General features: G+C 41.3%; 1 protein-coding gene across 1 annotated transcript in view; it reads right to left on the reverse strand.

Moving 5' to 3' along the window:
- Positions 1 to 15,670, reverse strand: part of LOC121295735 (caskin-2-like) — a 118,264-nt gene that overhangs the window by 14,794 nt on the left and 87,800 nt on the right. The window contains 7 exon segments of the mRNA XM_041220734.1: positions 1,228 to 1,407; positions 2,087 to 2,096; positions 3,007 to 3,048; positions 3,572 to 3,603; positions 4,286 to 4,453; positions 10,748 to 10,865; positions 13,398 to 13,492. Of these exon segments, the coding sequence (XP_041076668.1) occupies positions 1,228 to 1,407; positions 2,087 to 2,096; positions 3,007 to 3,048; positions 3,572 to 3,603; positions 4,286 to 4,453; positions 10,748 to 10,865; positions 13,398 to 13,492 (645 nt within the window).

Consider the following 15,670-nt stretch of genomic DNA (forward strand, 5'->3'; position numbering starts at 1 on the left):
GCTTCAAGTGCTGGAGAGATGAGGGCGGATAACCTCTTGCCTAAGCAATATATATATTTGTAAGTTAATAACATTAGTGTGTGGTTAGTGCTTAACACAGAGACCAGCTTGTGTCAGATCAAGAAAATATCACTTACAGCAGCACTGTTCCATACTCTGTTTACAGGTCAGTATATAATAAGACATACCTAGTTGACGTCTGGTTTATTTGTTTTTTTTACTGACTCAAAGGGTCATTTTTAGATGCACAAGCTTTCTCCCTCCCATGAAATGCTGCTAAAAAATTCAACAGCGTGTGAGCCAAACATACAGGCTCCTGCTAACACTTCTAACAACAGGTGGTTATAAATGACATCTTCAAGATCCACATTCTTTTTTTTCTCAAACTGTGCTTTTGTTTACTTACATTTTACAGGCAACACACATAACAATAATGTTTTCACCTGGATTTCATGAGGAAAGGAGCTTCCTAAATCTGCACAAGCTATTTAAACCCATGTGGAGAACACACAGTTAAAATCCAAAGCCCAGTGGGGTGACCTGCTTGCTCACCTGAAGGATGGTCTGGCTGTTTGGAGATGTCAGAGGACACACTGTACAGTTGCTCTACGAGCTGTGGTCCCACCGTGGCCGACGTAACCCCCCCCACCCCCCCCTTTTTGGAAAGCTTTTAGACAAAAAAAAAAAAAATATGTTAGAATCTTTTATTGAGGCTAGGTAATAAAAATTGGATTTAAAAATATTCCTTAAACCAGCCCCTAACAGTTTGTGAATAAGGCCGATATTTCTCTTCGGGCCCCTTTATAAAGGTATAAGGAGCAGGCGTGTGTATGCAGACGCTGGCTCACTGTACCTTTACACATATGGATTAGTTCTGTTTGCTTAAAGTTGGTACAGAAGCTACCTCTGGGGTAGGATTAGTTCAGGAGTTTGCTCCTAATTTTCCCCCGCATGAAGGCAAACACCCTGGGTGCACGGTCTCTACAAGAACCCAGCCTAGTGTGTGAAGACATCAAGAAATACGACAAAGGGAAAGCCTTTTTAAAAAGCACATATTTGCATTTAAATATGAAATACAATTCTAAAACCATGTGCAAATTTCTATGCTTTCTTGAACTCAGTGGATCTTGAGATGTCGTATTCAATACATCTAAACACTAGATTAGATTAACCTAGAAAAAAATGCTACAAATAATCCTTAATTATACTGAAAAGTCATTATCTCACACACAGCTCTGCCCCCTGTCTGCTGTGAGTGTAATCCCATTTCTATCGCACACTGTACCTTGCTGTTCTCTGTGCTGCCACCTGTTGGCTGCCCGCTGGTGCTGTCCATACTCTGCCCACTGCCTGCGCTCCGAGTGCTGCCCACACTGCCCGTGCTGCCAACGCTGTTCCGGTCACCAGCTGTGAAACACGACAGTGCTCAGCGAGGGAGACTGGAGGGCATTCAACCCCCTGTTGCTCCGTCATACTAAGAGAGGCGCACAGCCCCTAATGGGATCAATAACAATCCTGGCTTGAGATCCAATAGAGCCTTTCAAATGAATTTCATATCCATGCAAATCTCCCAGGAATTCATAACGACTCTTCCCCCTTGCTCGCTCCCCAGTTATCTTGGTATCCGTGAATAGATAATAGTGAAATACGTTCAATAAGATGATGGTTGGTAATCCGTCCCACATGTTCAGTGGCACGCGAAATAGAACTTTATTCCCAATGCAGAGCTGAGTTAGGCATTGGTTTTGGTCAGTATTTGGTCCAAGAAGCCTTTACTATTTCCCTTCTGGATATTTGTATGTGAAATCCTGGATCAAAAACCTGGACTTTTGATGGCACCTGAAGAGCGGATTTGGCCACCCCTAATAATAAAACAGACCATTACTGGAATTATTCATGGCAATTCAGTTAACTCAGTTTTCAAATAATTTGGATACCCACAAGCCAAAGTGAACTATCCATCTAGTTTAATAAAAATACTACATATATATCTCACATAAGGGATAGTTCACTTTATATGCATGTGTCCAAATATTACTGAAACTAACTAAATAGGTTAATAATTGAGGGTGAGCATGACCTTCACTTAAGGAGTGCTGAGCAAGACTTTACAATCCAATTTATCACTGCTTGCTACTGTTTTTCCCTGGGTTACAGACTCCTGTTGATTCCTAGGTAGACAAGGGCTCTACTGTAAAAAGTGCATTAGCAGCTGCAATATTTTTGCAAAAATAAACTGAAACAGCCACGCTCAGAAAACTAGGGCTCCCTTCCCTGGAAGGAGGGTACTACTGGGAGCTGAAGCAGGAATTAAAGGTGCAACAATAAATGTTTCTCACAATAACATTAACTTGTTGTTTTGCCGCCCATTTCTCTGTAAACTCTGGTAAGCAGATAAACTGGTAAACTGGTAAAAGCACAGCGGTGAGGTCTAGGGGGAGTTATACAGTCAGGGGAGCGCTGGTGAGCGTCTGGCTGTGCAAAGTCGCCGGTCTTCACTGGGGATTCTGAATGGAACGTTGTATTGGCCTTGGTGCTCCTGCGGGTTAGGGAGACAAAACCAGCAGGGACTGTTTCTCCTTATCACGCTACAGTGGACCATACCGGTCAGGCGTCTTTTGAGCTCAGGGCGGACACCTGTAGAGCTGGCCTTTGTCCTACCAAGGCTGGTAGGTTGCTGATATCTGCTCTCGAGTTCCTGGGTGTAGAAGAGGAAGCTGGCTTGGTCGTGGGATCAGGAGATGCCCACTGAACCTTTAATTCTCCTGAGTTGTGTGGGGAATTGCTGCGGTAAGGGGGTAAAATAATCGGGCTCTCTAAATTAAAAAAAAAAAAAAAAAAAAAAGTTGCTACAAAACTTGAGAGAATGTTTGACATTCTAATAATGAGAGACAAGAAAATGTTTTTAACGCATTGGTTATTACACCTTTAATAAAGGCTGTACCACTAGGTAGGGTTGGACAAGGAAAGGGGACGAGGGACGCTGGGGTGGTTCTTACCAATGACCGAGCTCCTGAGGACCCATATATCCTCACTGAGGCTGGCTGGCTCTGATTGTTGGAGGTTCTCAAATGGCACTCCTATGTGAACACAAAAACGTACATATCTCCCCGGCCCCTCTTCAAAGCACCCTAAAGAAGTGATAACCAAAGCTTTCAAAAACATACCTCTCAGAAGCATTATAATACTCTTGCAGGCCCCTTCCTGTTTTTTCACCTTGAAGTCCATTTATCCAGCCTCAACGCTAGATTTTCTATGACGTTCACTTCCATCCTGTGTCTTAGATCCCAACTGTGTCTTACATTTACTCTCTATGCTGCCCTATAGGTGAGGTCGTATTATCCTATTACCCTTACTAACACTGGAAACCAAGTGCACATGAGTCAAAGTGAAAACAAAGATACCAAAAAAAAATACACTAATAAGACTTAAAGCCTTGATTATCACAGCGAGGCAGAAGGTCTCAGGTACACACTCTGCCAATGAAGCTGTCTTCATCTGTGGACAACTGGCATGGCAATTGTTGACAGGCTCCAATTTGGGATGCTTGCGTTGGATGTGATTTTTTAACCCCTGACATTTCAAACGGTTGTCTGCCAGGAACTGAGAAAACACAGAAACAGACTCTAACCCTTGAGCATGTGAACTGCAATACCAGTGGATAGGTTACTGGTGTCTAATAAAACTCTTTTGACAAGCCCTCCACAGAACGGTCTGCTTCTTGATGTGACAAAAGGCTCCTGATAATATTGGAAATTAGTTGAAGACAAATAATGTTTTAAATAAACAACCAACCCTTGTGCTCATTAAAAGGACATAGAACTAACAAAATCATTCCAGGAAATCTTCCCAATAGATATTGTAAAGATAAAATACAGATCACTCTTAGAAGAGCTCAAGGCTGCACTTTGAGTTATTTTAGCTTCTGTTATGCTCAAAAAATTCAGAATCGTTTTCCTCTTACAAGAACTCAAACTCACAGAAACAACTCCTTCAAGCTCTCACTCCCAACCACTACTAGCAGTACATTTAGAAATACTGAAATAAACTTAATTCAGTGACAGACATTTCAACTAGAAGTCTTTCCCTGAAGACCAACATTTTACATTTAATTTTACAAAGTTTATTTTAGTGTTTCCAAAGCAACTGCAATGCATGAATGGTTTTGTTTTCTATACATGATGTAACAGTGTATATACCTCAGCCCTCAGTGGTGGAGCCTTTCAGTTTGAAGGCAGTGTGCACTGATGCATTCAGCGTGTGAAAGCCCTCTCAAAGCAGTTACCTGTGTTGTCTCCGTGCCCATTTGACCGGTGAAAGGCGATGTGAGGAGGTGGAGCGTACAGCTGGTAGGTGTCGTCAGTCTGGGGGGCAGTCAGGGTTGTGAGGGGGGGTCTGGAGAGGAGCTGCTGGCGCTGCATGGGCAGGGAGGAGTGGCGGGACAGGGTGCCACCTGCAGGGAGAGGGGAAGGGAGGTCAGTACAAGCAGGGCTGAGGTTGAGTCACACTACTTTAGCAGGACAACAGAGCAACAGGCTTCACGCTGCATATCCTGGCTTGGGAATGGTTAGATATATTGGTACCGTCCATTTGAAGAATGCATAATAAGTTAATACATTGAGTGGAGGTGTTTCTTATTGCACAGTCAAAGCTGTTCAAACTGATTTCTGTTATAAGACACATCTACACTGCAGTTTCTTCCTCTTCCCAGAGTGAATTGCTGTGCTCTACAAGAATGCATCCTGTCTGAAAGAAATACAAGCACTGATATAGTACTACAATAGATTAATTTGTTTCAAGTTTCTTTTTAAATAGCACTTTGAAATAAGTCATTTTTCCATATATATACAGCTCTGGAAAAAATTAAGAGACCACTGCAAAATGATCAGTTTCTCTGGTTTTACTATTTATAGGTATGTGTTTGGATAAAATGAACATTTTTATTTTATTCTATAAACTACTGACAACATTTCTCCCAAATTCCAAATAAAAATATTGTCATTTAGAGCATTTATTTGCAGAAAATGACACCTGGTCAAAATAACAAAAAAGATGCAGTGTTGTCAGACCTCGAATAATGCAAAGAAAATAAGTTCATATTCATTTTTAAACACAATACTAATGTTTTAACTTAGGAAGAGTTCAGAAATCAATATTTGGTGGAATAACCCTGATCTTCAAGCACAGCTTTCATGCGTCTTGGCATGCTTTCCACCAGTCTTTCACACTGATGTTGGGTGACTTTATGCCACTCCTGGCGCAAAAATTCAATCAGCTCGGCTTTGTTTGATGGCTTGTGACCATCCATCTTCCTCTTGATCACATTCCAGAGGTTTACAATGGGGTTCAGGTCTGGAGATTTGGCTGGCCATGACAGGGTCTTGATCTGGTGGTCCTCCATCCACACCTTGATTGACCTGGCTGTGTGGCATGGAGCATTGTCATGCTGGAAAAACCAATCCTCAGAGTTGGGGAACATTGTCAGAGCAGAAGGAAGCAAGTTTTCTTCCAGGACAACCTTGTACTTGGCTTGATTCATGCCAAAGCTGCCCGATTCCAGCCTTGCTGAAGCACCCCCAGATCATCACCGATCCTCCACCACATTTCACAGTGGGTGCGAGACACTGTAGCTTGTAGGCCTCTCCAGGTTTCCATCTAACCATTAGACGACCAGGTGTTGGGCAAAGCTGAAAATTGGACTCATCTGGGGGTGCTTCAGCAAGGCTGGAATCGGGCAGATTTGTCTTTGTGAAGGACGCATGAATCAAGCCAAGTACAAGGTTGTTCTGGAAGAAAACTTGCTTCCTTCTGCTCTGACAATGTTCCCCAACTCTGAGGATTTCCATATATATATATATATATATATATATATATATATATATATATATATATATATATATATATATATATATATAGACACATACACACACACACACACACACTGTGTACTTTTAAGTAGATTTATTTTCATTTTATTAAGTTGTGGCGTTTTTTGTACACATACAAGCTAAAAAGTGTTTACATTTATTTGTAAATTACAATGAGGTCTGTGATTTTATTTAGCTACACCTTATGCTAGAACAATATTTATCCTATTTCTTCAAGTAGTTTATTATGAATTACTATCTGCAGTCTACAAAATCATATGCACACACAAGTCATATAGACCACAGAGACAGTGTAATCGCATGGTATTGTTTTCAAGATGTTCAGAATTGTTTTTGTTTTGTTTTGGTCCAGCTTTCACCAGCTGTTGTCCTTAATGAGAGTCACTTGTAACCAATGGGTTCTCATAATTGCAGAAGTAAGAATATGAAGGACTGCTGTACTGGTTAAAATATGTGTATACATGTATGGATTACAGCCAAATTAATTTAAACATCTACTTCAGGCTAGGAGTGTATGATAAAACCATTTGTGCAAAATGAAGCGTGAAACTGCCAGTACAAAAAGCAACGTTGACCTTCCTGTTGTTGGGCATATCTGTTCTTGCTGTAACAGAGGCGAATATATAAACATGTTACTTACTGCAGAAGCATATGTACATAGTAAAAAAAAAAAAGGGTTATTTTATATTTTTGAATACCAGTATTCCCCCTCCGGGGCTATACATCTGAAAAAGCTTTATGAAAACACTTGTAATTCTGTAAGGTAATTGCAGTTGTGTCCTCCAATCCAAGATTGGTATTCATTTTAATAAACAAGACATTACATTAAAACTCTGTGCATTTTGTTTTAATGAGAAGATTGAAATCCATGCTTATTTTTCTGCACTGATTTGTGGTTGTTTTCAATCCCTTAGCAACAATTGCTAAAGAAAACGCTGAAATGGCCTTACAGCTAGTTTTTTTTTTTTTTTAACTCCATGGTAGCGGGAATGCATCAGTTAATTCCTGCTAGCTTTTACTTTGCCAGAGCAGGGCGATGTATCATCATTTTGATGTTCAAACTCCATCCAAAAAGCAGTGCAATGCATCAAAGTAAGGGAACACTTGCACGCAATGATGGAAAACCTATAAATATTCCTGATGAATCAGAAAATGAAGACTGCACTCAAACTACTATTAAACATAAAAGTATTGTTGCTTTTTAATCTTTAGAACCCTATGTTTAATGCACAGGATGACACTTAAATGCAGGACATTTTCACACAAATCATTTACAGTGGTGAGTTTCTTATACGTGATTTGGATTGGGCAAATCAGAAACCCCAGCCAGCCATACATCCGTCAAATTGAATGTGTGTCGGGCCAGTCCTGCTCTGCCTCAGAGTTTCATCCAACAAAGCAAATTCCTTGAGATTCATACTCTCACACTGCTAAGCCCCTCGGTTATTGTGTGGGGCTCTTCTCCATATTCAGAGCTATGCTCTCTGCCTCAACGACTGCAGGCAGGCGTCACAGACACATAGACACAGGCCTTTCAATGGCTCTGTCCACGTTCACTAGCAGTGCCTATCTACCACACCAGCGTGCAGTCCTTTCATTTTAAAGTGTGATGATAACCAAGGCAATGTTTCTATCCAGACTGCAATTGCCATTAGTGCAAGTGTCTGTTGCTAGGAAAGGCTTGCAAGTGTCAGAACTTAAACTCACTGTCAAAGTATCAAACCTCTCAGCAATGGCTTCAGCTAACATCATTTATGCCCAAGTCATTCCTCACAGTAACTTTGAAGTTGCTGTTATAACAGTGTTACTATTCCACACTGCACTGCGGAATACAGTAAAATTCACTGTGACCTCAGAGTGGAATTAATGAGCCTACTAATGAAACCTTAGTGGTGTTTAAGTTTCACGCTGTACAGTAACTCATATGAATTAAATATTACAACTATTACAATGTTCCCCCCCAAAAAAAACAGTTAAAACAAGTTGTAAGTTGTATAATACATTCCTCCTTTTCTCCCTCTGGTTGCTAGGCAGCTAAGCGCATATGTTTTTTTGGCGACTACTGGGTCCTATATATTGGGATGCATTCACAAAGCTTGCCTAGTTTTAGAATAGCTGTCTGAAAATGCTTTCAGATACATTTCAACACTCTTATTGTTAATGCAAATATAAGTAACCCTGTTACACTCTAGCTGGCGTGGTGCACTAATTTAAATGGACTTTTTGCTTCCACATGAACATACCAAAGCTTTCTTTTGAATACACTGCATTGTATAACTGAAAGAACCAAACCAGTGTTTGAGAAATCCTGTTGCATTTTGGTTAGCCACGCCTGCATTTTAATACAGGCTTAGGCACTTGTCAAATTAACTACAAGGTTTTAAGTGAGGCTAAAAATATGTACACAAGCCTAAGAGAAAAACATACTTTCTGGTCATGTTTACAAAATATATTATTGATTTAGAATACACCACTCTGTAACTGTATCTAAAAACAACCACACAGACCTGTGGTCTGGAACCACTTCCTTTTCATGTGGGTTTGGTCACTGGAATCACCACAGAAATGTTAAAAGTAGCTTCAGATTTTATGTTTATGTTAGCAGTCATTCTGATTTGTTCTTATTTCAATGACTCAGGCACTGTTTACTGATAAGTCTGTTCATTTCAATGACTCAGACACTGTTTATTGATAAGTCTGCTCATTTTCAGTTGCTTATTGCAATGTAGGTGGAAGTTGGTCATTTAGGAAGGGGGTGGAACTACGGCACACAAGCTCACTGACCCGGACAGTAGACGGCGTGGCATCTGAGGATCGGGTGCGCTCGTTAACCTAGGAGTCATGGGCGAGGGTACAAATAAGGGGCGTAGCTTAAGTGATTTTTTCCTTTGCATATGGTTAAACCAAACGACCTAGAAGGAGCCTGTATTGTTCGTACCAAAGCCGTGAGTGTTTTCTGTTAGTCTGTGTAATAACACTGTGTGTCTTGTGCTGTTTGCATTTTCACAAAGAATACTAAACACGATCCGGAGCTGCAGCAGCAGGCCAGTGTAAAACCTGGACATCACCACCCACTTTTCCACTACAGGAACTGACTTTGCACCACTAGCACTCAAATCACGCACTGTCGGAACTGTGTCTGTGTCTGTTTTGTGTGGGTGAAAGTAGTGGACTTTGGGTTACGGGTCAAACCTGTGGGAGTTTTTTTTTCTTTCATTGTTATTGTTTGCAGGTTTCGCCATAAGGCTCTGGACATTTAAATCATTTAAATAAACACCCTTGCACCTGTAAAACATTTGTCTGTGTGATTAATCCGCTCTGCACTGTACTCACCTGCACGTATTCACCACTTTGCCACACTTGGGCACTGTTTATTGATAAGTCTGCTTATTGCCTTTTCTCAGAGTTCAGGCATGTAGGCTTGATCAGTCAAAGTGTCTTTATATTAGTAAGAGCCAATGCATCTCATCATCTGCCACTTTGGATCAAGGAAACCAGTTTTGCTGGCAATACACTGCTGTGCTGTGCCCTAGTTAGCGCTGGTGATTAGTAATATAAAGACATTTATACCCTGTTTCCACTGACGCTAGGCCTAAAAAAGGGTGTTTCCACTGCTGAACACATCGGCCCTGCCCGGCTGCAGTCGCTCTTTCTGACCAGGTTTGCTATATTGTACCCGACGTGGCCTGGCCACAAATTAACTCCTTCATCAGGTAGCAGGCGTGTGCTGGAGAAGAAGCCGACTGGGGAACAGAGCTACATGTTTCAAGTTTTTTCACCACTGCAATGGCTGTTGAGAAGAGTAAAAAATAAAAAAAATATTTTCAAATATTAAAGACACTACTCAAACGGCGTGGAATGAAATCATCATCGCTATCTTCCAATGCAGCTAAAATAAAATAACGATGAACATTCTTTCAATGTTCATCCATTGTAGCATCCACTTTTTGGGCATTTAAAAAAAAAATTTATGAACTTAGTACTGCTACAGATTTCTTTAAAACACAGCACAATACTATCCCACAACCCCCAGTGACCTTTTTTTTTTTTTTTAATTTATTTGTCGTCAATTATTATTTTTTTATAATTTTCTCCCCAATTTAGTCGTATCCAATTATCTTTAGGCTCAGCTCATCGCTACCACCCCTGCACTGACTCGGGAGGGGCGAAGACGAACACATGTCCTCCAAAGTGTGTGCCGTTAGCCACCTGCATCTTTACACCCTGCAGACTCACCATGCAGCCACCCAGAGCAACAGTGTCAGAGGACAACACAACTCTGGGCAGCTTAGCAAGCCCACAGGTGCCCGGTCAGACCACAGGGGTTGCTGGTGCATGGTGAGCTGATGACACCCTGGCCGATCTAGCCCTCCCTACCCCCGGGCGGAGATCGGCCAATTGTGTGCCACCCCTAGGAACTCCCGGTCACAGTTGGCAGTGCCATAGCCTGGATTTGAACTTGCAATCTCCAGGCTATGGGTCACATCCGTGCAGAACGCCTTTACTGGATGTGCCACTTGGGTGCCCCCAGTGAGCTTTTGAAGAAGATCAAAAACCTCAGAGGTTGGCCATGTTTGGAAAAAAACAATGAAACATGTTTCTCTTGACCAGGGACAGCCACGGGCTACAGTGGAAATGAGGCACTACAGTATCTACATTACATATGTCTATGGCAGGCAACGAGAACTGAAGAGTGGCTCTTGAACTCATAGTCAAAGCATCTGAACACCGACCAACCCAAAAAAAAGACACAGCATTGGAGTAATTGCAATAACAACCTCTCGGAATGACTGCAAAATAATACGGTGGTAAAGAGACAATAATTATGTGTACTGCAGCCTGGTGAGAACATCACTGACCTGCCCTCCTGCTGATGACCTCCACGATGGAGGGAGGGAAGTACCCAACCTGGTCTGTACCCCGCTGTGAGTCGTGGATGTGTCCTTTCCAGCGGCCGTCCATGTGCTGCTCCAGAACCTGCACAGACATAGAAGAAGGGAGACACAGGGCATCAGCACCCAGGCAAAGCATCATTCACAGCACAGTTAAAAAAGAGAAAGGGAGACACAGGGCATCAACACTCAGGCACAGCATCGTTCACAGCACAGAAACAGAGAGGAAGGGAGACACAAGGCATCAGCAGCCAGGCACAGCATCGTTCACAGCACAGAGACAGAGAGGAAGGGAGACACAGGGCATCAGCATGCAGGCACAGCATCGTTCACAGCACAGAGACCTGCTTTGAGAGACAGCTACAATTACAGTGGTACCAAAAATTCAGAGGGAATGGAACCACTAAATGAATGGTTTGTGAACAACTGGATGTGTACCACATGCAGCCATATTAGGTCAAGTCATGATCACCAATGCATTTAGCATGCAGGTTTACTTAGACCGGCAGATACGAAGTCAAAATATATCTTTACAAGGTGTCATCACAATAGAGAAGCAGTTCAGTGTTGTGCACATTTATTACAACACCCCACTGCTTCTGTAGTTCTGATTTGTTGTGCATATGAAATCAAACCACTGGAACTGTAAATCAAGGAAAATGGACAAAATAGGTAAATTACTGATGGTCTAAGTGAATTCATGACTTTAATAGGCCACACATGCAATTAATTTAAAATAGTAATAGAAAAGGAACACATAGCTACAAATGATCAAATGCATGAGACACTTTAGAAGTTGTTTAACATGCCTAATTAAAGCACAAAGTGGTCTAACATTTTCATACATGAGTGTCTATCATTTCTGTATCACTGGTTACTGAACTCTAAGTAAGCGCGGTGAACTGGTAACAAAAAACACTCTTATTATTTTTACCAAGTTTCATCTCAATTGGATATTGTGGTTTGTTAAAATGCCCCACCACTCCACGGGGATAATCACTAAATGCTTTTCTACAGCTCTTCCTCTAGCTTTATACTTGAAACTGGATGTGTTGTGATTAGAACTCCCCTTGTCAACGAGATGGGAATTTCAATGCATTCTTTCTTTCTGGTTAAATCAAATACATGAATATATAAAGATAGGGTGCTGCAGGTAAGAAATAAGAAATGGAATCGCTAATGAGTAAGCCTTTAAGTCTGTGGCTCTGTTCAGTTATTATAGTTGTATTTGTAGGAGTTTGTTGGATAATTAAGGTTGTGGCTTTCTTCGGAGGAGGAAATGGATTAATATTAAGTGTGGCTTCCAAGTACTCTACTGGGGTCTTAACCATTTCAACACCATGCAGACATACACCCAAAACACACTCAAATAGTCTCTGTGTTAAAATGTTATAGAGCCAAACCCTTTTAACATTACATTAAACTTGGGGAACTACACATTAAAACACTGAACTCATGATAAGAAAAATGCCTGCTTTGGTGTGGAACTTGAAATTGATTAAAATTAGAACTTTAATAGCGCTTCTTTTGAACACCCAGTCTACCACACTGTACTTGTACAACACATGGTAATAATTAAAAAAGAAAGCTATAAACATACACATAGCAGAGTTTTGTACTGTGCTACCATGCTTTGTATCTGGAACACAGTGTACAACTTAGTTACAGTACAAAGAAACCTTCTCACTTTATGCTACATCCCAAAGTCACATTAACTGTTTAGCTCACCACTCACTCTATAACCATTGAAAACAATCCAAATTAGTGGAGGAAAGGAAAAAACTTGATATCCCGCAGTTTAAGATTCACTTCATATTTTTTTTAATGTTCTCTTGTACAATTAAAAAAGATGTGGTGGGAAAACTCGATAACACACAAACATTTCAGTTTCCAGAACATTGCACTGGGTTGCTAATTTGATGCAAATTGTGGGTTATCAAGTTATTCCAGGGCACTCTTAAAAATAAAGTTGACATACTAAAACTAAACTAAACTCTCTTGCTGCCACTAAAGCCTTCCCTAGGAGGGACTACTGCCAAGTAGGATTGCAGCCTTAGAGACATAGCGGAACATTTACAACACATTTATATAGAAGTACAACTCGGAACTAAAAAGAAAAGAGATTTCATCCTCTTGACTTGACACCCACTTAACTGCACCTCTGTGACAGAATGATTCATAAAAAGGTGCCGTTGTAGCCTGTCTGCTGGAATTACTGTATAGTTAACCACGTAAGAGATCTTAAAATTACTTGTCTACAAAGTGTTGCATAGCCCCCAGCATTACCTTGTTAAAGTGTCACCTATGATTAACAGTGAGTGTGGGTCTGAACATCATTTGTGATGCAGAGGGAAAGGAACTCTGGAGATTTCAGTCAGCATTTACTAACGCGGAAAAATACACCCAGAAATGCCATTATGAAAGTGCAACTCCTCTTCTAATCCTAAGGATAGAGTTGAATTCTAGTGAAGGTTGATAAAGCTGTCTGTAGTGGAGGCTCAGTCTGTGCAAGTCAGCACAGAACAGCAGGATTCAGAGCGGTGAACCAGGCCGCTAAAGAGAACACTATAGCCCCCCACAAGCACACACACACACACACACACAGACACCAGCATACCATGATGATGTCGCCTGCTCGGATATTGAGGGCAGTGGGGTCGTGGATGTTCCAGTAATCCTTCAGCGCTCGCACCTGCAGGAGTCCTGATGCCTCTGTGAGGGGAGACAGGGGCAGTGTTAGTGGGGATTGCACTGAGGGAACAGTGTCCTCGGCCCTGATACTGACAGGCCTTGAGGGGTGTGTGGTAAGAAATGCTTGAGCTCAGCCCTGGTTCTTTAGAGACCCCCCCCCCCTTATAAAAGTTTACTACACTTTATTTTAGCAGTTTTCCTGTGCTTTTCCCATGGTTCTATTACGCTACCATAGTAGTAATACTTTAGTATTTTTAATACTTAAAAATTTGCTTTACCATACCTCTTAGGGCTTTAAAATGCTTACCTATTAATTTTCCATGCTTTAATCATGCTTCATTACCCTTTGCGATGCTTTTAATGTGGGACACTTTCTACACCAAATTGTGCTGAACTGTGGTTTTATTTTATTTTATGTGGTATAAAGTCCAATGGTGGCTAGGTTGAGAAAGGAGACACACACACACACACACACACACACACACACATACACAGTACTGTGCAAAAGTTTTGCAGGTGTGAAAAAATGCTGTAAAGTAAGAATGCTTTCAAAAATAGACATGTTAATAGATTATGTTTATCAATTAACAAAATGCAAAGTGAGTGAACAGAAGAAAAATCTAAATCAAATTCATATTTGGTGTGACCACCCTTTGACCTTCAAAACATCCAATTCTTCTAGGTACACTTGCACACAGTTTTTGAAGGAACTCGGCAGGTAGGTTGGCCCAAACATCTTGGAGAACTAACCACAGTTCTTCTGTGGATTTAGGCAGCCTCAGTTGCTTCTCTCTTTATGTAATCCCAGATACACTCGATGATGTTGAGATCAGGGCTCTGTGGGGGCCATACCATCACTTCCAGGACTCCTTCTTGTTCTTTATGTTGAAGATAGTTCTTAATGACTTTCGCTGTATGTTTGGGGTCGTTGTCATGCTGCAGAATAAATTTGGGGCCAATCAGATGCCTTCCTGATGGTATTGCATGATGGATAAGTATCTGCTTGTACTTCTCAGCATTGAGGAGACCATTAATTCTGACCAAATCCCCAACTCCATTTACAGAAATGCAGCCCCAAACTTGCAAGGAACCTCCACCATGCTTCATTATTGCCTGCAGACACTCACTCGTGTACCTTCGGCGAACAAACTGCCTTCTGCTACAGCCAAATATTGCAAATTTTGACTCATCAGTCCAGAGCACCTGCTGCATTTTTCTGCACCCCAATTCCTGTGTTTTTGTGCATATTTGAGTCGCTTGGCCTTGTTTCCACGTCAGAGGTATGGGTTTTTGGCCGCAAGTCTTCCATGAAGGCCACTTCTGACCAGACTTCTCCGGATAGTAGATGGGTGTACCAGGGTCCCACTGTTTTCTGCCAATTCTGAGCTGATGGCATTGTTGGACATCTTCCGATTGGGAAGGGAAGTAAGCATGATGTGTCTTTCACCTGCTGCAGTAAGTTTCCCTGGCCGACCACTGCGTCTACGGTCCTCAGTGTTGCCGTTTCTTTGTGCTTCTTCAAAAGTGCTTGGACAGCACATCTAGAAACCCCTGTCTGCCTTGAAATTTCTGCCTGGGAGAGACCTTGCTGATGCGGTATAACTACCTTGTGTCTTGTTGCTGTGCTCAGTCTTGCCATGGTGTATGACTTTTGACAGTAAACTGTCTTCAGCAACCTCACCTTTGTTAGCTGAGTTTGACTGTTCCTCACACAGTTTTATTCCTCCTACACAGCTGTTTCTGTTTCAGTTAATGATTGTATTTCAACCTACATATTGACCTGTTTGGTATAATTGTTTAATCATACACCTGACTATATGCCTACAAAATCCTTGACTTTGTGCAAGTGTACCTAGAAGAATTGATGCTGTTTTGAAGGGTGGTCACACCAAATATGGATTTGATTCAGATTTTTCTTCTGTTCACTCACTTTGCATTTGGTTAATTGATAAATATAATCTATTAACAAGTCTATTTTTGAAAGCATTCTTACTTTACAGCATTTTTTCACACCTGCCTAAAACTTTTGCACAGTACTTATATATATATAAATATATAAAGGGTTCATAAACCAAGGGGGTGCAGAATGGTCAGAGGCAATAACATCCTGCAGTGAGAAACTGATGGCATCGTCTTGTTTTCTCAATGGGGTTCTCAACCAGTTCAATAATAAAAGTCTGATGAATGGCTGAGTGTTTA

This window comes from Polyodon spathula, chromosome 20 (assembly GCF_017654505.1).
Source record: "Polyodon spathula isolate WHYD16114869_AA chromosome 20, ASM1765450v1, whole genome shotgun sequence".
NCBI lineage: Eukaryota > Metazoa > Chordata > Actinopteri > Acipenseriformes > Polyodontidae > Polyodon > Polyodon spathula.